The following is a 22706-nucleotide window of genomic DNA, read 5'->3' as shown; positions in this document are numbered from 1 at the left end:
TGAGTTTGGTCAAACACCACAAGATCGCCCTGATCTTGTTGTTCGTGTTTTCAGAGGAAAACTAGAACAAATGAAAAAGCAGTTGTTAGAAGAGCACATCCTAGGCAAGGTGAAGGCCTATACCTACGTTGTAGAGTTCCAAAAGAGAGGTCTACCGCACGCTCATTTCTTGCTTATAATTACCGGAAAATATAAGCTAACTTGTCCAGAGCAATATGATAGACTAATCTCGGCAGAGCTCCCAAACAAACAAAAATACCCAGAGTTGTACAAGATGGTTATCAAACATATGATGCATGGACCTTGCGGTACATTGAATAAGAACTGTCCATGCACGAAGAATCGAAAATCATGCAAGAACTATTATCCAAGGCAATTTAACGCTACTACCATTCAAAGCAAGGATTCTTACCCATTATACAGGCGACGAGATGACGGCCATAATGAAATAGTCCGAGGGCACAAACTAGATAACAGGTGGGTAGTTCCTTACAACCCTTACCTCCTGCAAATGTTCAATTGCCACATAAATGCCGAGGTATGCTCAAGCATAAAAGCTGTCAAATACCTATACAAATACATCTACAAGGGACATGACCGCGCGTCTGTATGTGTAAATGGGACAAGTGAAAAAGAAGATATCGATGAGATTAGACAATACAGAGACGCGAGATCGGTGACACCACCAGAGGCACTATGGAGGATATATGGCTTCGAACTAAGCAAGACAAATCCTCCAGTCATGCAATTGCAGCTTCATCTTCCAAACATGCACATGGTTTCATACCATGGAAAAAAAGAAATCACGGAAGTAATCAACCGCGAAGGTGTTGAGAAGTTAATGCTAACGGCATACTTCGAAGCTAACAGGACACACGAAAAAGCACGAGGCATCTTGTACCGTGATTTTCCAAAACATTATACTTGGCAAACCCAGGGGAAGTTTTGGCAACAGAGGAAAAGGAAAACGTTGTACCAGGTTGGGAGGATCGTCTCAGCACATCCAGCCGAAGGAGAAAGATACTATCTTCGAGTTCTCCTGAACCATGTGAAAGGCGCAACCTGCTACGAAGAGCTACGAACAGTTGATGGCCAAATATTGCCATCATTTCGTGAAGCTGCAGAGAAAAGGGGCCTCATTGAGGCAGACAACACGTTAGATGATTGCCTGACGGAAGCAGAGTTATTTCGGATGCCATCCTCGCTACGAAGGCTATTTGCGACGATTCTTGTGTTTTGTGAGCCCGACGACATCCGTGCACTATGGAACAATCACATCGAAGCAATGTCGGAAGACTATCGACGAAACTGCAAAAATGCAAGAACGATCGAACAGATGGTATTAATAAATATTAAGGATATGCTGCAATCGATGGGAAAAGACATACGATCATTTCCTCTTCCAGAGATCGATGAGCAAAATGACACAAAAGACAATACACCTAGGGAGATCACCGAGGAATCCAACATCGAGGTGGACCCTGAGGACATGGAATTGCCTAAACACCTAAATGATGAGCAAAAGGCCGCCTACAATGAAATTCTAACAGCAGTTGACCGTGATGGAGGAGGGCTATTCTTCGTAGATGGACCGGGAGGAACGGGGAAAACTTTTCTATACAGGGCATTGCTTGCAACAGTCCGTGGACAAGGAAAAATAGCTTTAGCAATAGCAACCTCTGGTGTCGCAGCTTCCATAATGCCCGGAGGAAGGACAGCGCACTCAAGGTTCAAGATACCACTAAGGATAGATGATGGGGCTATTTGTTCATTCACAAAACAAAGTGGGACAACCAAGCTACTTCAGGTAGCATCGCTAATCATTTGGGATGAAGCATCGATGACTAAGAGGCAGGCAATAGAGGCATTGGACAAAAGCATGCGTGACATAATGGATATACCAAATCTTCCATTCGGTGGGAAAACAGTGGTATTTGGGGGAGATTTTAGACAAGTTCTACCGGTTGTACGAAAGGGTACAAGATCACAAATAGTAGATGCCTCACTACGCAGATCTGAACTCTGGAATTGCATGCGTCACATGAAGCTTGTGCGCAACATGAGGGCTCAAAATGACCCATGGTTTGCAGAATACCTACTGCGCATCGGCAATGGCACTGAGGAGACAAACAATAAAGGTGAGATACGTCTGCCCAAAAATATATGTATTCCACGCACGATGGATGATTCCGGACTTGATAGACTCATCGACAGCGTCTATCAAATGAACAACGCTTGCCTAGAGGATCCAAATTACATCACGTCAAGAGCCATTTTATCCACGCGTAATGACTGTGTAGACCGCATTAATCTGAAAATGATTGAACGATTCCAAGGAGAAGAGATGGTCTATCACAGCTTTGATACTGTAGAAGATGACCCCCATAACTACTATACCCCGGAATTCCTAAACACACTAACCCCAAATGGACTACCACCACATATGCTGAAGCTCAAGATTAACTGTCCAATAATACTACTCAGAAATATCGACCCAGCTAATGGACTATGCAATGACACAAGGTTGGTGGTACGAGGATTCCAGAAAAATGCAATCGATGCAGAGATTGTGCTAGGACAACATTATGGGACACGAGTTTTCTTACCTCGAATCCCGCTATGCCCCTCTGATGATGAGATGTTCCCATTCCGTTTTAAAAGGAAACAATTTCCTGTCAGACTAAGTTTCGCAATGACAATAAACAAAGCACAAGGACAGACAATACCAAATGTAGGCATCTACCTGCCTGAACCGGTTTTCTCTCACGGTCAAATATATGTCGCGCTTTCTAGAGCAACAACGACCAAGAACATAAAGATACTAACAGCTGAAAATGATGATGAAGATGAGAACCACAAGCAGGACAACAAAATCAAGCCGTCAGAGAAAAATAAGAAAAAGAAAAAAAGGAAGAGCAAAAGCGACATGTCAGATAAGAAAGAGGTGAATCAAAAAGACACAACCGATAGATACACGAAGAATATAGAGTATTCAGAGGTCCTCACCAAATAAGTACTTGTCGACCAACCTGTAGAGGGACACAATTCCTGCAACGATTGCAAGTCTTACTCGCCTCAGCTTTTTGCTGCCGAATCGGATCGGAATCGAGGCCGACTTGGATCGGAATCGAGGTTGCGTTCTTGCCTGTATACATAGCTGCGGGATGGAACTCCGCCTCGCCCGACCCTTGGTCCCGGGGTCGGATGCGCCCGACCCTTGGTCCCGGGGTCGGATGCGCCCGACCCCTTGAGGGTTGAACTCCGCCTCGCCTGACCCTTGGTCCCGGGGTCGGATGCGCCCGACCCCTTGGTCCCGGGGTCGGATGCGCCCGACCCCTTGAGGTGGAACTCCGCCTCGCCCGACCCCGAGTGAAGCTCCGCCTCGCCCGACGCTGAGTCCTGGGGTCGGGAGTGTCCGACCCCTGAGCGGAACGTTGGAGTTGCCGGTTTTGTGAATGTGTGGGATAACTGTTGTTGACATTTATTATTTCTGTTTCAAATAGGTGATTCTCCTGCAAACAAAAAAAAACACACTTTCTAAATGGTATGCCTTGATTGCTGTACTCGGAAACATATGGATTTCCTTGCTGTCTGCTTGCTGTCAGGGAAGAAGAGCAATGATGGGAAATATGTAAAGATAGACAAGAAAAGTGTCCCTGATGGTAATTAAAGTGACAAAAAGTTTTTATTGGGAAAATTAATTCCTTATGTCTGAAAAATACTCCATTGATTGTTTTCGATTATTTATTTGTGCTAAGCTTGATGGGCAACATTGGGCACAAAGACCGTAGATCTTGCAAATGAAAATTCTTGTTCAAAGTTCAAAAATGGTACGAACAAACGTATAATAACGTGACAGCAAGTAATGACCCGTAGCAACGCACGGGCATTTCTGCTGGTATATCTAAAAACAAGAAAAAGAAAAAGAAAAAAATCCAGAGTATCCTTCCGTCGAAAGAAACCAGGGGATGTAGTACACCGCAGAAAACGAAACGAAAAACAAATAAAAATCCAAACAGTCTAGGGTTTTGCGTCTTTACGTCCGAGTTATCCCCAGGCCGGGACGCGCCGGCCCTTCCCCTTCCCCTTCCCCTGCGCCTCGCCCCCACCCCCTCGCGGCGGCGGCGGAGGCAGCGCCCGTGCGCGGTGAGCCGGAGGGTCTCGACGGTTGGCACCCCGGGGTCCGCGAAGCTCCGTCGCCTCCGCGCCATCCGTCCCGCGGGCCGTGGCGACGGCTCCCTCGGCTTTGGAGGCGTCCGTGGCGGCGGCACCGGAACCCTAGCGGCTGGCGAGGTTAGTCTCACTCCCTCCTCCATCGATACCCGTCCTATTGCGCGTAGCGGTGGCCGGTGTCTCTCGCCGGGTGCGCAGGGTGCTCATGCGAATTGCCATCTGCGGGCAATGGGAAGGGGGGCTTGGAGTAATTGGGTCGGGGCTGGAATTTCGAAACCCTAGATGCGTTGATTTTCCGGTTTCGTGATTAGGTGACGCCGGTGTTATTTGAGGCGCGGCGGTGGGTGATCTTGCGGCTGGAAGCCCTGTTTTACCGGGTGCCATAGATTCAAATCGCGGTCTTGCGAGGTGTGTGTTCCAATAATTGATTAGCACCAGCGGGATTGGCCATACATGCGAACAATTGGCAAACTGAATTGTGGATTGGGGTTGCTCGGCGATTTGTAGGGCATTAGGTCATGCCAGGATTGTGTTTCTGTCAACGGATTGGTGGCTCTTGATCCTTCCCTGTTGACTGGTAGGGTAGCCCGCTCGAGTTAGAAATATGAGTTTTCTAGATTTCCTGCTCTGCCAGGCAGGTAGTCCGTAGCAACCCCAATTGAGTACTGAATTGCTTGATTTAGGTTGAAATCGTGGCTTTACATGGTGCTTTAAATTCGAATCGCGGTCTTGCAAGGTGTGAAATCCAGTAACTGGCTTCCACCATTGGGGTTTGGTTATACATACGAAAAATTGGCCAGTTGGGGGTGCATGGTGGTTTGTAGGGTATTAGGTCATGAAAGGATTGTATTTCTGTCCACGAATTAGTGGCTCTTGATCCTGTCTTGTTGACTAAATGAGTAAGGGTAATTGGCTTGATAGGGGCATGAGTTTGCAAGGCAGGCAGCTAGATGCAACCTTGGTCAAGTGTCCTGACTGGCTTGAGTTAGGTTGAAATTTTGTTTTTACACGGTGCTGTAGATTGAAATCGTGATCTTGTGAGGTGTTGGTTCTAATAACTGATTTCCACAATTGGGATTGGCTATACAAACGAGTAAGCCGGCAGTTGGGATTGTGGTGCATGGTTGTAGGGTATTAGGTGATCCAAGGATTGTATTTATGTCCATGAATTGGTGGTTCTTGTTCTTTTACTCGCACGATTTTTAAGATGTTTGGGTCTCTGATGGGTAGGTAGTCGGTAGCAATATTGGGTCTTGAAGATGGGGATGGAGAATGCTGGAATGGAAAGAAGGATGAACTATTTTGTATATCTGATCTGGCTAATTTTTTTAACCTTTTTATTACTTTTCATTAATTATTAATAGTGGGATGCTTTCTTTTAACAGATAGTAGTGTTAGGCATTCTTAAATTTTGAGTAGCATGTACCATGCACTATCAGATAAATCATCACCAAATGTTTAATGTATTTGGGCATGGTTGTGTATTATTGTGTCTTCTAGCATGCTAGCAAACTAGTATTATTTTCCATTTTTTCTAATCATTCTTGGAATTTAGCTTGAGTGTACCTTTGAAGTTGCAGTGTGCCACATCGTCCCTTTTTTTTCTTGGTAACTGTCATAACACCAGGTGTATCTTCTCTATTCAGAGACTGACTAGGAGTTCAAGAAATAAATTCTTCATCAGTTCATTTTGATTGTAACTGAACCTACATGGCTATGGTGCCAAGTGATTCGTCACATCATGGAGTTGTGGACAATAGTCCCAATGGCTTTACCCAGGGTAGGCGTGAGGAAGCCAGGAAACTCGGTCCATCGTGGTATTTCAGTAGAAAGGAAATAGAAGAAAATTCTCCATCCAGGAGGGATGGCATTGATTTGAAGAGAGAGAATAGCCTTCGAAAGTCGTATTGCAGTTTTCTGCAAGACTTGGGCATGAAGCTTAAAGTGTAAGATTGGATACATTGATCTACTTCTATATTTGTTGGCTATCTTTGCATTTCACTTTCTAAATTTTAAGAACACTCATTTAAATGATGAAATGAAGTGATACTTTAATGTTGCAGTAATGCTAAAGTCTTTTCAAAATATGTTTGTTATATCAGCTATTTAGCTTATGTTCTTATTATCAAGTAATTTGAGTGGACATTGTCATGGATGCACATATCTACAATTGTTTATGGGATCAACATAGTTTTGATCAAGATATTCATACTGTCACCGAGAAGAGAAATTTGTGCAGCTAGTATAATTTAAATTTTGTTATACTTGATAGTCTGACATTTGAGAAATGGATTGAGGTTTTGCTAGTGTTCTAAAGCATGGCATTTTCTTCAGTGGTTATAGTCTTGATGCAAATTGTATTGCTAATGCGAATCCATCAATGTCTCTTAAGTGTTTAATGGATTGTATTCTCATCGATTTTGCTGAAGTAAATCCTTTAGCTCATACTTTTATCTCATAAAGTTCCCTCCATCTGTTTGCTGTTTGTAGGCCTCAAGTGTCGATTGCTACAGCTATGGTATTCTGTCATCGCTTTTACCTTCGCCAATCCCATGCGAAAAATGATAGACGAGTGAGTGTTATTCAATGCTTATCGAGTTGTTTTTCAATTGCTGATAAAGCTTCCCTTGAGCTTTGATGGTGCTATTAAGTTTAGTTTAAACAAATGATATGCATTTTCCATTTTGTATGCCTGATGACTATTAACAGGATCTTGATGCTTGATAAGAGATTGACAAACTCAAATTTTCACATTACCTTTTGTATGTTAGAAACCGAATACTACTAGTACGACGTAAACTCTTTGCTAGTGTCTGTTTACTCCTTCAAGCTAAGTTTGATCCTGTGCAGTGTTTTTTTTTAATTTCTTTACGCCAGTATGAATGGAAAATGTGCGATATGTTGTGAATAGCTTCGTGTAAGAGAGTTTAATTTTCTTATGTATAGAACTTTCCTTTTACTCACACTTCTAGTAGAACAGAAATTCTGAATTACTATAATCGTCCTTTCTATTATACTCTTTCTTACTTTTTTTAAAGAGTTTCTTACAAGAATTAAACAAAACTAAAGAAAGAGAGAGAAAAAGTTTGGCAAACTTTTTAATGCAAAATGATCAATTGCTTCGGAATCTAATATCCATACAGATAATTGCCACAGTTTGTATGTTCTTGGCTGGAAAAGTTGAAGAAACACCTAGACCTTTGAAGGATGTCATTGTGGTTTCTTACGAGATTATTCATAAGAAGGATCCTAATGCTGGTCAGAGAATCAAGCAGCAGAAGGTAATGGATTAGTTTGTCTGTTATATTGATCAAGAAGTACTAGCACTTGATTTTGTCCTGCATGATTATCACTGTCAAACTTAATTGTTGCATACTCTTTACTTGATAACTAGTATGTGTTTAACTTTGTAATTTGTTTCATCATACACTGCTACAATGTTGTTATATTCTTGTATAAGCTATCCATTCACATAATTTACCTGATGCAAGAAGACATTTGATTTTGTTCCATTTCTGTATCTAGATTCAAATCTCACTCTTAAGTCTTTACTTTTCCTTCTGTGTTTAAGGTGCACATGCTACTAATATCAATGTTTAACATTTATGACTCTTATTTTCTAATCTAACGAAATAAAGATGTTCATCAGTAATTGCCTGTGTGCGCTTCCATTATCAGCTTGTGGTTGCTCAAATCATCCTCAGGTGCTACCAGAGCTGAACAATCTAATTTCAAAGATGCATTTTTTATAAATAAATTATGCTCCTTTTTATCGAGCACGAACAATGTGATAGTACTCTCCGCTTCCTGTTTGTTAATCTGTGTAGGATTTATTTTCTGCATGCACTTGTTCATATTTAATTCAAAAGCAATATGCCCCCCTTTACTTAAGTGTTACTTCCACTGATATTAGTGCTTAATATTTCCTCTTGCAGGAAATATATGATAAACAAAAAGAACTTATTTTACTTGGGGAGCGAGTTGTACTTGTAACACTTGGGTTTGACCTAAATATTCACCATGCTTACAAGCCCTTGGTTGAAGCAATAAGGAGATTCAATGTTGGTGGTGCAAATGCACTTCCTCAGGTTGCCTGGAATTTTGTAAATGATGGGTATGCTAATGCTACCCTTGCTGTCTTTTGAAATTGCAGTTCACAGTTGTGTATCTACTACACTTTAAAATGTTGTGCACTGTACAGGCTGCGTACTTCGCTTTGCCTGCAATTCGAGCCTCATCATATTGCAGCAGGTGCTATCTTTTTGGCTGCTAAATTTCTCAAAGTGAAGCTTCCATCTGATGGTGATAAGATTTGGTGGCAGGATTTTGATGTCACACCACGACAGCTTGAAGGTTGGTTTTATTTGTAAAGTATGAAATGTTTCCAGTTGCTCTATGTTGTTTATTTGTTCTGCAAATGGTTTGGCATGCGTTGATTGAATTGTTACCATGAGTTTTAGTATCATGAAGTTTCTAAATTCCTTCAAACCGAAATTTTCACGGGAAGAAAAGATTAGATTTTTTTTATCATTGTTTCTAAAGCTGAAAATACATTTCGTCCCACATGTTTTTTTGGACTTTTATAATGTCATAATACCTTTTCTGTGTCTTAATTCATTATACAATCCAATTTCCAAAAAACTGTACATGTTAGCCATTTGCATGCCTTTGCAGAGGAAATTAACATAGTTTTAAGGCTATTCTAAGAAAAATAGATACAACCAGAAGTATACATAGTTTAGCCTAACAAGCGTTGTCAAATAAGGGCTTTGCATCAGGCAATTTTCTGGGCATGCTATCCACCCTAGATATGGGCTTGTTTTTCTCTTGAGAGTGTCCTTGGCACACCTGAGTGTCTTAGAGCTTCCTGACACTCTAATTTTGTTCACCGTTTGATCTGCATCCCACGACCAATCGTTATCTTCTTCCTCCAGCCTTTCACCTGTTTCTTCCTAACGCAGCGCGCACCCTGACGGGCCCGCTGCCCCAGCCACAGCCAGCTTGTATATTTGTAGGTTCTACGTGCTGCTATATTACGGCCTTTTTGTTTGTGGGGTATATTGAAGTTGTCTATAAGTGATATTTTTTAGTGTACACATTTCTTTTTATAATTAATGTTAACCTTTTAGAGCTATGCTATATCTTTAGAAGAGCACTGTTCCAAATGCAATTAGGTTTAATAATACACAAAACAGCAATCATCTTCTAATTCTTAATGGTCACTTGTCACAAACCATTGTGCTTAGGAGGCCAAATACCTTACTGTTTGGTTGGAACCAAGAAACAACAAAAGTACTAGCAACTTTCCAGCTGTCAGAAATCTAGTAGCCTCTAAAGATCAGGAAGTAACTATGCACTACATGGAAATTCTTATTATTATCCTAATTATTAGGTATTATTTTATTAAACTATTGGCATGTGTGTGTTTGTAAGGGTGTCTCACCGTTTCTTCTTAATACAAACTTAGTTATCATTATTATTTTATTATAACAATGTGGTCTGACATGCACATATCTCATCTGACAATAAAAACATTCCTGTCGTCCATGATTGCAGAGGTTAGCAATCAAATGTTGGAGTTGTATGAGCAAAACCGTACGACACAGGCACAAGCATCACAGGGAAGTGAAGCTGAAGGGAGCTCTGCTGGTGCGCGCAATCCACATTCATCTGTAAAATCTGAAGCAAACTCCAAGGAACCATCTGCTCATGGATATCATCAGGCATCCAAACTGCCAAATTCTTCCTTGACAGGTGCTCCAGGTCACCATGATGTTGGACACTCGAATTCAGACAAGCATATTTCTGGCCCGAGAATGCTTCAAAATGACAATGGTAACCATGGTGGCAGCAAAGATAAGAGCAGCAAGAGTGGAATTAAATCTGATGCTGGAACGGACAGATCTCATCGTGACAAAAAATCCTCACCAGGACAACATCATTCCAAGTCCAGTCATGAGTTTCGTAATCCAAAGGAAGAACACCAACCACATCGATCACACGATAACTCTAATGAAACAAGAGATGGTGTTCTTGGTGGCAATGAAGCTCCTGGTGTGTCATCCTCAAGGATGGATGCTATGAATAAAATTGACAAGGATAAGGTAAAAGCAGCTTTAGAGAAGCGAAGAAAATCAAAAGGTGGAGTTGCTACAAATGTAAATGTGATGGATGATGATGATCTACTTGAGAGAGAGCTAGAACATGGTGTTGAATTGGCTGTTGAGGATGAGAAGATCAAGCAGGATAAGAGGCAGAATTTGTCCCATGGTAGCATGCCTCCACCGGATCTTCAACATGTTGACCTTGCAATGGAGAATGGCCACAATGGCGAACAGAGTGTGGCAACGACTGCTGATGATGGGGAGTTTCCAAGGAACAGTAAAGAACAACACCCTCAACCATTTGATAAGCAAAGTGATGGTTATGAGCACAAGTCCCAGCAGGATGATCACATATTGAAGCATGACAAGGGCCATGATGCTCAGCTTGCGGGAAGACATGAGCAGAATGGAAGAGATGACTACAAAAGGCCTAAGCTTGAAGGCGCACAGGATAACCAAGTGTGATTGTAGACCGGATGCAATTTGGCATGGAATTCATTGTATGATAGGTAATGCTGAGCATGTGTCTTCACCAGTGCCTGAGGATGTTGCAGTGCCTTGCAAAAACTGCTGATCTGTGGAACATCAAGATGTCCACGGCTTTTGCGTATATTTGTCCCCCGTAACTGATGGCAGTTTAAAACTGTTCCTAGATCCGCACCATGGAACATCTTGAAAGTCGTGCTAGCAATATCAATGTTTCAATGAACATTGGAATATATGCACTGAAACACGCTTCTGATAACAGTTCGTTCATTTCTTCTATGTGATGTTTCAGTTAAAATGATGCAAATGTTTCGATGTGGCGTAATAAACTTGCCTGATAAGGCTCATATATGTGCTGCATTCTTTTAATTCCCTTTATCAAATCTTACCTGGTTTTATAGATAGTGTTTGCAATTTGAAGTTCATATTCTGCAGTTATTTAAGTGATCTACTACTTGCTTATTAAAGTTGAGTTCAAGATAATTTAAATCAGCTTATATATTTTCAGCAGATATGCAAAGTTTGGGCTACCTAGTGCTACACTGACAAAAAATATGCCAACTGTAGCACATGTTATGTCTATGCTTATGTTTTGGCCTTCCAGATGTGTCAACCGGCACAAATATCAGCAGGAAACGGTTTGATGGTTGTAAGTACAAAAGTTGTGGTGAGATTCCGTTGAGACACCACCAGTGTAAACAATTAGAAATACGCTTCATTTTCCTTTTACAGTAGCAGCTACATATGCTCATCATATAGCACACTTCTCATTTCCAGATGGCTCGACAAAAGAATGCACCATAATCCCATAAAGCTGAATGTTCTCCAGACACCTGAAATTGGCGCAATCATGCCTCCAACCAACTGGCTCACACGAATGTCCACAGGCCACAGCATAAATGGAGCTGAAATGCTAGCAACAGTTGAACTGAGCACAAATCAGAATAATGGAGCCGATGAAATGCAACAATTTCCACCCTCAGGTGACACCAAAGTGCACAACCAACCATCCCTTAGTGTTATCACGAATTTCCGGATCGTCCAGAGCTATTTAGTTGATGTCATAAAGGATTCGCCGCAACCACATTCCTTTTGAATTGGGGTTGATAATCACAAACTCTGACCTGTCACCTGTGAAATATTATATTATCATCACCAAGCTATTATGTGTGCCGAAGCGCAACAAAATTGGTAGGAAATAATCACACCTAAGAGGATAATCAATAAAATCCATTTTGGTTCCAATAACGTGTACAAGAGCTTTTGGGTCAATTAGTATATTGACTCCTTTATCTTCCACAAGCTCATCAAACTTCCACCTTTCATCTGAAAAGTGAATCACTAGCCATTAGAAATTAGAGCCCTACAAGCAGGTGACAACTAATTGAGTCAATAACGCTATTGCATATTTAGGGGGTCTTTGGATACCCCTTGCTAAACTTTAGTAGCTAAAATTTAGCAACTTTTAGCTGCTAAACTGCCAAACACCCTTGCTAAAGTTTGCTAAAGTTGAGTTGCTAAAGTTTAGCACTTTAGCAAGTTTTTGGTTGCTAAAACTTGCTAAAAGGTGGGCTGGACAACCTATACCCCTCATTTATTGTTTGTCCGGTGCATTCATTAAGGGCAAATAAGTCTTTATCCATCTCATTAAATGTTATTTAGTAAAGGTATCCAAACAGCCGTGACTAAACTTTAGCAACTTTTAGCTGCTAAATTTTAGCAAGAGTAACCAAACAGGACCTTAGTGTTTCGGTACAGATCATACCGCGTTTGACAGTTTTGGGGCTGCCTACAGTTTTCACAAAATAGTAGGTTTGGCTTTCGTATATGGCCAAATTTCATTCTAAAAAATCTTTTCTTTATGTGATTTTTTCTTTATGTTACTGAAGAGCACCCAACCTGCGGCCGTGTCTCCCCCACCCCCCCCCCCCCCGCGGCGACCGGGCGACGCTCGTGCCACCGCCGCCAACCCCCCACCGCCTCTTGTCCTCACCTCGCCGCCATCGGAAGCCCGTCCGGCCCTCGAGGATGGCAGCGGCGGGGCAGACCAACCAGTCTCGGGTCTCAGGCGCCGGGGGGGGGGGGGAGCGGCACTGAAGACCTTGGCCGGCGGCGCGCCGGAGCGGCGGCGGCCCGGATCCGACCCCGCGTGGACAGATCCGGCCTCCCCGCTCCCGGATCTGCCACCCTCCCCACTAGGCGACTGCGCGAAGGTGGACGACCGCGTCGGCTGCGCCGCTCGAGGCAAGGTCATCGGGGAGAAAGGAGGGTGTGGCGCGCTGGAGGAGATGGGGGAGGAGGAGGAGGAGGAGAAAGACGGTGTCGCGGAGGAGAGGCAGCCCGCTGACGGTGCCGGCGTGGAGGAAGGCCACCAGGAGGAGGCGACATGGAGGAGAAGACGCAGAGAGATGGACGAGCGGAGGAAGAGGAGATGGAGGAGAAGGAGAAGGAGGAGGAGGAAGGAGGAAGAGGAATGGCGGAGGAGCGGGAGGAGGTGGAGGAGGACGACGAGTGGGCGTCGTCGGGTCTGTGGAGGCGCGCGATAGTAGCAACGACGCCGGCGCGCTGCAGTGCTTGGTGGCGGCGTGGTGCCGTGGCTAAGGGTGGCTTGCACGGGGCCTCGCTAGCGGCACCACGGTGGTGCGGCTAGCGGCAGACTGCGTAGGGGGAGCCAGCTACGCCATGGAGGTGTGGTTGGCGACTTCGGGTCACCTGTCTGTAGGAAACTTCCTATGGCCGTGCGATGAGGAGGCTGGCAGTGCAGGCCAGCATGTGGAGAAGGTTGGAGGCCGGCTTTCGGAATGAACGAGTGGAGCCGTCAGAGGAGGAGATGCAGAGGTAGCCCCAGAGGAGGAGATAGGGAGAGGCGGGGTGGCTGGTGGCGGCCCGTGGAGCGCGGAGGTGGAGACATGGCGGCGGGGCATGTGGAGGCACGGCGGCGGTGCCAGCCTGGCTAAGCGACCGTGGTGGTGGTCTGTGTGTGCCAAGCTGAGAACGTGCAACGTCGAATTGGGATGCTCCGGGCGAAAACCCTTGCCGGCCTTTGTGCCAGTGTGGCTGACGGCGGTGCGTAGGGCGTCGTTTACCCTGTTGGGGGCGTCATATTGGAGCTCCAATCCTCCTACATGGGGTTCCTCCGGTTGAAAACTCTGTCCAGATTCTAGACGAGCGATGACAGCGCCAATGGCGTCATGCCGTTCTTGAAGGCGTTGTCTCTAGAGACTCGATTCGACTTGGCATCGCGGATCCATTGTCATAGGCAGCGGCAGCTAGTGGTGGCAATCTTGCCGTGTGACAAGCTCGAAGGGGGTTGCTGAGCTCACATAGTGGCAATCACAGTCATGGTGGCGGCCAAGGGTAGTCTGTTCGATTGTTGGTTGGTTGCCTGTAGTGGATCACGGCGGCTGGCGTTGCTTGGCAACGGTCAGTTCGGCGTGGGACTGCGTCCGAGGATGACGCTCGCGACAACGGCACCGTGGGATGACTAGGTTTGCAGCGGACCGTGGCGGGTTTCTCAGCTCTGCTGGGCCATCCTGTGCGGTACATCGTCGGAAGACGGTGCAACCGGCAGACTTGGCTTGCTGAAGTGGCGGCGAAGGCTATGTGCGCGGGTGAAGTAACGAGGAGAGGCTGATCTGCAGTGGCAGCTCAGCGGTTTGATGGAGATCTGGGGAAGCGGGGCAGCATCGCTCCCCACACTGACAGCGATAAAATAAACAGATCCGTGACGTGGAGTACCGGGGCGGGCGTGGCGAGACCCCCGCATGTGGTGAGAGCGAGATGGAGTCCAACAGCGGATGTGGCGAGGTCCCCGTGGATTGCGAGACAGCCTACGAGAGATCCGGATTCGGGGGTATCACTCTATCAGGTGGAGTGTGGTGTCTGTAGCGGCACTTCGGCGGAGGGTCCCGCATGGCGGCAACCTCCTCGGCGGGGTGCAGTCTGTTTCCGTCGAGTTCCCTATCAACGTAGGGCTACCCATGGAGATTTCAGCGACTACATGAGGGTGATTGTTGAAGGGTGCCACAAATTTTACAAAGACTCTGGTTCTGCTGCCACGATGAGTGGAGTGGTTATCCGTGTTGACGTCCCAATCCAACCGGACAGCCCTTTCTTTATTTTTCTTTTCTTTTCTTTTCCTGCCTATAGCCTTCCAGAGCTGTACTTGTATTACCTTCTCTTTTAATTAATACAAGCCCGGCAATCCCCGCCGGGCATTCAGTTTCAAAAAAAAATTCATTCTAAAAAGATGTACTTAATTTGCTTATTGTATTCGAAGGCACATGTTTTAGTAAGTACATATTGTAAAAAGGAACCTTTGGAGGGTTAACCAGCTAGGGTTCCAAAAAAGAGAGTGAATCCCATTTGTCTACTTGGTACCGACCCGTTCCTTGTGATTTGTGGAAGTGCTTGCCCGCCTATATGCAGCCACTAGGTGGTACTTTCAATCAAATAGACTATTAAATAAGTGAATATACTCTTTTGTTAAAGCGTAAAACTGCAAAGAAAGTTATTTTAATACTTCAACCTAGATCGTAATAACATTACTCCTAACTATATTGTCAATAGAATAAAGGTGTTCGAAACTAAAATTTCAGAGTATATAAGAATGTTGCTCAAAACTTAATATCAAACTCAAAGTTAGGGCTATACTAGTGCCATAGTTGTTCATATGTAAAACTATCATACACAGTAGAAGAAAAAAATAATCATTTGGAGAACTTTTAATAATATCTGTAGATCCACTGCATATCTAATTTTGTACCAAAGAAACACCAATTTTTTGTGTTTACTGGAATGATTAGCTATATGCTGGAAAGCTGAATCTTGTTAAAGATGAGAAAGATGTAAGTTAAACCAAATGCTCTCAATTTATTGGATGTGAACGAACTTCTCTAGAAGGTTTCCACCCAATCAATCATTTTATTTACTATTTATGTATGATAGAAAAAATGGACTTCAGTGCAAGAATAAATGGACGATACATCATCTAAATTGAATTTATGTACTCAGCTGGCAGTTATTAAATGGATTGAGTGCCACTTTATTTCACACATCCTTTTTACATGTTATAATAACTTCACGACAAACATATACTGAGTTTTCAAAGTTCTCTGTTAGGATCTGGTACCGGAGAACAGAACAGCATGCCAGCATAGTTTAATGTGTACTAACACAAATTTCCTTTCGTAAACTATAGGGAAAAAAAGAAAAATGGAACCGTAGTGAGGTGTTTCGCGAACGCACCGCCGGGAGCAGCGCGCAGGAGTCGACAGCTTTCGCGGTCGCCTCCCGGTCCTAGACTCCTAGTCATTGCTCGGTCGCGGGGAGGGCCGCGCAGTCGTTGGCTCGTTGCCAGTGCCACTAGGTCACTTGTCGGAGGCTCGGAGCACGCGCCGGGTGGCCGGGCCGATCGACTCTCCCCAGCTCCGAAAGTGCTCGGCCGCGTCTGATCCTGTCCGGACCTGACGAACTCGAGCGTGCCGAGGCCCGAGGGCTGTGCCGCCGCCGCCGTCGAGAGGGACGGCACGGTGGGTAGCGTGTCGTCGCGGTTCTTTTCCACGGCCGGGAACACCTCCTCCGTGCACGCGGCGCGTGCGACGGGTGGCGCGTGCTCCCTCTGGCGCATGCCGCGACACATGTCAATCCTCAGTACATCCTACCATCCACCCTATTGCAATAACATAGTCCCGCACTTCGGGATGGAGCACGGACGGCGGCGGGTAGCTCCTCACAAAATACCAGGCGGGCATTTTCCACAAAATCGGCACCATCTTCAAATTTTTTCTTCTTCATGTAGGAATATTTTGGAGCACATGAAACATGATGTAAGAAAAACGAACATGTTTACTGTAGATCGGGAACCTCCCCTGAACCGGAATTGATAAGTCGAGAACCCAAGATGCCTCCTAGAAAGCTGTGCGCTATGGTGGCAGCCCCAGGGCTGTCGGACGGTCACGAAAAGGATGCGACGTGACCCGTGGTTGGACGCGGCAACACCCTAGACTAAGAGGAGTTGATGTCTTACAATCAATTGTAACCACATGCCTTCACACAAGCCTAAGATGGGTAAGGTCCCGTTTAGTTCCCCCAGAATCTAAACTTTGACACTATGCAAAAGAAGATTCCCCGTCACATCAAACTTGCGGTACAGGTATGAAGTACTAAATATTGACGAAATTAAAAACTAATTGTACAGGTTGTACTTTGCGAGACAAACGTTTTAAGCCTAATTAGTCAACGATTGGACAATTATTACCAAATACAAACGAAATGCTACATTGTGCTACAATACCGTACAATAATTTTAGCGACACCAACTTCGCCGAACTAAACAAGGCCTAAAGCAGCCCGAGGCCAAGTAGATGGCAGACCCTAGATGCCGGGCCTGCATGCATACTGCACTCCCTGCCTTCTCTGTCATCGCCTTCAACACAGAGGAAGGTATGCCTTTATATCTAGGTAAAGGCTAAATCGCTCCTCGTGACCTGAGGAAATTCCAATGTGGTTAAAATTTCCTTAAACAAAAATAAATGGATGAATGAGGTGCTTATATCATCTTTTCAATAACCACCAGCCGAGGGAAAAAAGTTCTATTCACTCATAGCTAAAATGTTTGGGGAACGCTGTGTTTATTTCTTTTTTACCTGCATGCCTAATTTCAAATTGGGCTAGAACTCCAGCTCCATCCATAGATGGAAACAAATGCAAGACGGTTTTGGTAAACTCAATCCTAAATCCAGTGCCGTCATCTGGCATCAATCTGAGCCCGTGGAATGAGATCCGCCTGATGAGACCGAAACCGGAGGCACGGATGGATAATTTAGATGAGCAATCCCTCGTTTCTCGCAGACTTACGACGGTATTGGGAATGGAAATTCCTCTCCATAGATACCCCCATATAGGCGAAGCTGGGATTCCGTACCTGGGAAAGAATCAGCGCCAGGCCCGGATGGAGATGAGCACCGCACTCAACGCCAGCCCAACACCGACGGTGCGGAGGGCGACGACGGCGTGCTTCGATTCGATGGCAGATGGCTGGAGGCGGCTCTGGCCACGGCGGCACGGCGCCGACGAAGACGCAGAGGGCGACGAGCCAGCGATTTTGCCTGTTGTTATTACAGGAAAACATTGCCACGTCCCACATGTTTTTTTAAAAAGTCCTTTCCACGTCCCTCGTCCATCGTCATAATCTGAGTTTCATCCTTCACGTACAAAACTACTTTAAAATCCATTTGCTTTTATGCCTCAACTGTTTTGAGGTGGTTTTACATGACGTGGCATTAAGTTCCACATGTCTTGCGGTGAACCCCACATGCTAGTTGGCATTCTTCGAGTCTCTTTGGTAAAGCTTCAAAAATAGCTTCACAAGTGACTTCACTAGGAACCTACCAAATGCCCAATTCCAAAACAGCTTCCAGCGAGAAGCACCACGGAGCTAGAGTCATTTTTCGGTCTCGTTTGGCAGGTCTGTGGCTGTAACTTAAACGGCTGATATCGTTTTAAAAAATGTTTGGCAAAATGACTTCTCATGCTCTTTCATGAATGGATGAAACTGGTCAAATGTCAAATATGCCCTTACCTATTAATTTGATAGTACAAATTTTTTATATTTCCCTTTATAATGTCATTTTATATGAAATGAAAAAAATCAAAGAATAGAATTATATATTAATCAATGATTTGTGACTTGTTATGTAATTAATTGTACACGCTATCTTTTTATTCTTCTTTTTAACGCATGTTTTCTTCCTTATTATCCGTCCGTTCTTTCTTTCTTTGCCCCCGTCTCTTTCTTTCTTTTCCTACAGTCCGTCCGTCCCTTTTCTCCTCGCGAGTAGAACCTCGCCACCCGTCGCTCGATTCGGCTCCGCCGCGCCGTTCCCCACCGTTCCGCTCCATCCTCCGCGCATTGCTCCCTTGAGCCACCGCTCCATCCTCACCACGCCACGCCGCGCCGCGTGTCTGCCGGACCACGCGAAGCAGAGGGGCGAGACCGCCGGATGCAGAGGCGGCCGACACAGGGAAGCCGGGCTGCGCTTGCGCCGGCCGCCGGGGACAACCAAGGAGAGGCTACTGACGCGGGGAGCTAGTCCATAGCACCCGCGGCAAGGCGTGGATGCCATGCGGCCGGCGGCAGGTGAGCTTATCAGCTCGGGGTAGCTGTGGCAGATTTGCCGTAATTTCGGTCAAGTTCAGGGGTTGCTTGGTCCAACCAAGGCGCGGTCAGGGAGGGAGGGAGCCAGTTTTTCTAGTTCCGGCTCCGGTCCCAATTTTGTGAACGAAATTTTCGGGCCTTCTCAGGTGAAAGCTGTTTCTCATGATAGCGTTTGGTAGGACTTTACGTAAAGTTGTTGAGGAAGCTATAGATGTCCATTCAGGCCGCCCGTCCCGGTCCGGCACGGGCCCGGCATGGCCTGTTCGTTTTCGTGCCGTGCCGGGCCTGGCCCGTCACGGTAACACCGTCGTGCCGTGCCGGGCTAGCCCACGGGCCGTGGGGAAGGCCCATGCACGGGCCCGTGAGGCCTTTTTCGTGCCGGGCCGGCCCGAAAAGCCCGTCCATTTTTACGGGTCGGGCCAGCCCACAGCCCGTATTCAAGTGTTGGCATTCAAAAATCACAGACACAATCACAATTCAAAATTTTTCAAGTTTATCAAACATTCAAAAATCAAAATGGAAGGTTAATCAAGTATTCAAGTGTTGGCATAATCACACATGACACATTCATCACATGGACACAATCACAATTCACACAGTGACATAGAAAGTCAGAACTCAGAAATCATAATAAAGGAATTATTAGAGCTGTTAACACTTGATCTGTGTGATCAAGTGTTGGCTGCCTCATTAAAAACCTTCCTAGGTAAAAACTCACCCTTGTGAGAAAATCCTAGGAAGGGAAAAAGAGTACAGCCAGCTCAGTTTCAATTCAACATTACAAAGAGTTTGAGACACACACACAGACTGACAGACTCACAGACATAACATCTAATGAACAACTGGCCAAGCCGCCAAGCCAACACCAAAACTCCAACAAGCATTCAGGCAACACCGCAACAGACCAACAGTCCAAGTCTCCAAGTCCAACAGGCAACAGGCTTCAGCCTTCAGCTTGCTCCTGGTCCTGGGGTAGGCCTAGAGGTGCACAAGCACAACAGGCCAACAACATTAGTGTTTGCAATTCAAAGTGTTTAACAAATGAACAAGATGAGTAATGAATTAGTAATGGACTTACTGACTAGCTTGGCCTTCATCCATGTCTGGGTAGGGGCTTTTGTAACTTTCCTCCAATTCATTGACCTCCTTCTCAACATCATGTTGGGCTCTTGCATCTCCAACTCCCAATCCTTGAGGCAGGTCAGCATCTCCACCGTCTCCGGCAACAACCGTCGGCGCCGCTCCTCAATCACCCTGCCAGTTAGACTACAACAAGATTCCGAAGAAACAGTGGAAACTGGAACAGACATAACATCTTTAGCAAGTATGGACAAAATAGGATAGGATAGCTTGTGCTCATGCCACCAACTAAGTATGTTGAAGTCATCGTCATAGCAAGTAATAGTATCACTTTCCAAGTAGGATGACAGCTCTGAAGCAGGAGATATAGGAGGTGTAGATGAAAGAACAGGAGAACCACATGTACCAGGACCACCAAAGATCTTACCCCATGCTGTTCTTTTCTTACCAGTAGCAGCTGAAGGTTGAGCGGGCCTTTGCGATCGAACTGCACCAAACTTGTTTTCATACTTGTTAAACAACTTATGTAATTGAGTTCTTACCTCAGTGAAATAAGAAGAGTAATCAACACCAACTGTCTGAGAAAGAAGTTGGAGAACATTATGAAAACCTCTCACCTTGGCTCTAGGATCCAAAATGAATGCAAAGGAATACAACAGAGGTATGTTCTGCCAATACTTGAGAAACTTAAGCTTCATGGGAACAACAATATTTCTGAGCAATGGATCAGAATCTTGGCCATGCAAATGGCCAGCAATCTCAATAATATGATGCAACATCAAAGGACTTGTTGGATAGTAAACACCAGATAAAGCAACAGGGGAATCATAAAATATTTCAAGGAACAGCAAAATTTTCTCAGCAATTACCCAATGGTTTTCAGTCAAAAGTGGCTGGCCATTGTGCACATAATGAGCAGAAATAAAGACAGAAAAGACATTCTTATATGGTAGTAGATGTTTGAGCATGAGATATGTAGAATTCCATCTCACATCCATATCTAAACCAAACTTACGAGGGCGTACCCCCTTGACAATGCAGATTTTATGAAAAGCTGCAATGCGTTGATTAGAAGAGTTTAAAAAAGAGATTGCAGTCCTAAAAGCCTCAAGATAAGCCTTGATCCTCTTCAAACCAGACTTGACTATGAGATTGATAATATGACATGCACAACGTTGATGCAAAAGACCAACAAGTGCTTTATCAGTATCAGAATCAGAATCAAGAGGTTCAGGATCTGGACCTAGATAACCAACAAATTTGGGAATAAGTGTGGACATGGCAGAAGTATTAGCAGAAGCATTGTCAAGTGTGATAGAGAAAATTTTATCTTGTAAACCAAACTCAGAAACAACTTGTTCAATACGCTCAGCAATGTTAACACCAGAATGGGAGCAATCAATCAACCTAAGAGCAATGACTCTCTTCTCTAATTCCCAATCAGCAGAAACAAAATGTGCAACAACACTAAGGTAGTCCTCCTTGGCATTCCCTAACCAAATATCAGAAGTAAGACAAACAGAAGAAACATGAGACTTCAAAGTATCAACAAGAGAAAGACGACGCTCGGCAAAGAACTCGGCAAGATCTCTAGAAGTGGTCTATCTAGAAACTTTAGCAAAACGAGGGTTATGAGCACGCTGGATGTACTCCACAAATGCCTCTGTCTCACCAAAGCCTAGGGGAAGATCAAGTCTAGCAATCAACCGGCACAATTCTTTGCGAGCAAGATCGGGCTTGTATTCCCAATTAATAATTGAGCCATCAGAATGGAATTGCAGTTGTGACTGAACAAGAGAAGAATGGTTTTGTTTAGCCAAGCACATCTTCTGGTGCCGGAGCAAATGGCCAGTACCAACACAAGACCGGCCAGTAAGAATGTGAGAACAATGACGGCACTTGGCAGCGTACCTTACCTTCTTCCTGTTGGCGCCTTCCTGGAACAACTCCTCAAAGTCATTCCAGGCAGCAGACCGCCGCTTCCCCTTGCGGACACTGGTGCCCGTTGATGTAGTTGGGGTAGAAGATGGGGTAGAAGGTGGAATAGTACCTCCGGCACCGGCAGCATCCACATTGACGGGAGCAGCAGAGCTACCAACGAGTGGCACGGCTCCGGCAGCCACGTCGTCCTTATTGTCGCCTGGTAGAACAGAACAAGAAGAGGATCAGGAAGACAGGAACAAGAAGAGGATCAGGAAGATAGGAACAAGAAGATGATCAGGAGAACAAGAACAAGAAGAGGATCAGCAAGATGTTACCTGGCAGGCCACAGGCCCTTAGGTCATCGTTGATGGTGTAGTTCTCATCCATCACGACGACCTCTTGGGGCAGGCGGCAGCCGGGGGCCGGGGCGTCCCTCAGGTCTCACTGTCTCAGGCCTCAATCGCTCTGTCACTCAACGGCGCGCGGCACCCGACGGGGCGACGGATACCTGCAAGAAAAATAGGAGAACAAGATCAGGAACAACTAGAGGATCAGCAGATAGCAGAACAATAAGAGGATCAGGACTCAGGAGGACAACAAGAAGACAGTTACCTGCGACGCCGGAGCTCGGAGCAGGAGAAGAAGACAGTTACCTGCAAGAAGAGGATCAGGAAAACAAGAACACGATCAGAAGGATCTACATCAGAAGAACAAGAAATGGATCAGGAGGATCTACTCATCTACATACCTGCGACGCCTCAGCGGCTCAGCCCAGGCTGGAG

At 45.2% G+C, this 22706-nt stretch overlaps 2 protein-coding genes across 2 annotated transcripts; one reads left to right on the top strand and one right to left on the bottom strand.

Annotated features, from left to right (window-relative positions):
• The first annotated feature begins 4055 nt into the window (after window positions 1–4055).
• Window positions 4056–11163, top strand: LOC117848745 (cyclin-T1-4). The gene is made up of 7 exons (XM_034730269.2): window positions 4056–4293; window positions 5820–6119; window positions 6664–6745; window positions 7317–7454; window positions 8109–8287; window positions 8375–8526; window positions 9730–11163. The coding sequence occupies exons 2-7, from the start codon at window positions 5884–5886 to the stop codon at window positions 10740–10742; spliced, it is 1800 nt and encodes a 599-aa protein (XP_034586160.1). The 5' UTR covers window positions 4056–4293; window positions 5820–5883; the 3' UTR covers window positions 10743–11163.
• A 6536-nt stretch (window positions 11164–17699) lies between these two features.
• LOC117848081 (zinc finger BED domain-containing protein RICESLEEPER 2-like) lies at window positions 17700–22311 on the bottom strand. Its single transcript, XM_072292435.1, has 6 exons — window positions 22260–22311; window positions 21918–22141; window positions 21674–21788; window positions 21368–21493; window positions 20000–21145; window positions 17700–17872 (listed from the first exon to the last, which is right to left on the bottom strand). The coding sequence occupies exons 1-6, from the start codon at window positions 22309–22311 to the stop codon at window positions 17700–17702; spliced, it is 1836 nt and encodes a 611-aa protein (XP_072148536.1).
• Window positions 22312–22706: the final 395 nt, after the last annotated feature.

Source organism: Setaria viridis, chromosome 3 (assembly GCF_005286985.2).
Source record: "Setaria viridis chromosome 3, Setaria_viridis_v4.0, whole genome shotgun sequence".
NCBI lineage: Eukaryota > Viridiplantae > Streptophyta > Magnoliopsida > Poales > Poaceae > Setaria > Setaria viridis.
The sequence above is the reverse complement of the archived record's forward strand: the minus strand, read 5'-3'. Positions and strand labels throughout refer to the sequence as shown.

What these genes read in the sequence shown, in the direction of transcription:
- LOC117848081 (XM_072292435.1), bottom strand. Translation starts at nt 22,311, where the DNA reads ATGGATGAGAACTACACCATCAACGATGACCTAAGGGCCTGTGGCCTG. An exon ending in AAGGGCCTGTGGCCTGCCAG is followed by an intron (nt 22,142 to 22,259) that starts GTAACATCTTGC and finishes CTGTTCTACCAG; the next exon opens with GCGACAATAAGGACGACGTG. An exon ending in TGATCTTCCCCTAGGCTTTG is followed by an intron (nt 21,494 to 21,673) that starts GTGAGACAGAGG and finishes ATATTTGGTTAG; the next exon opens with GGAATGCCAAGGAGGACTAC.
- LOC117848745 (XM_034730269.2), top strand. Translation starts at nt 5,884, where the DNA reads ATGGCTATGGTGCCAAGTGATTCGTCACATCATGGAGTTGTGGACAAT. An exon ending in ATGCGAAAAATGATAGACGA is followed by an intron (nt 6,746 to 7,316) that starts GTGAGTGTTATT and finishes ATATCCATACAG; the next exon opens with ATAATTGCCACAGTTTGTAT. An exon ending in AGAGAATCAAGCAGCAGAAG is followed by an intron (nt 7,455 to 8,108) that starts GTAATGGATTAG and finishes TTCCTCTTGCAG; the next exon opens with GAAATATATGATAAACAAAA.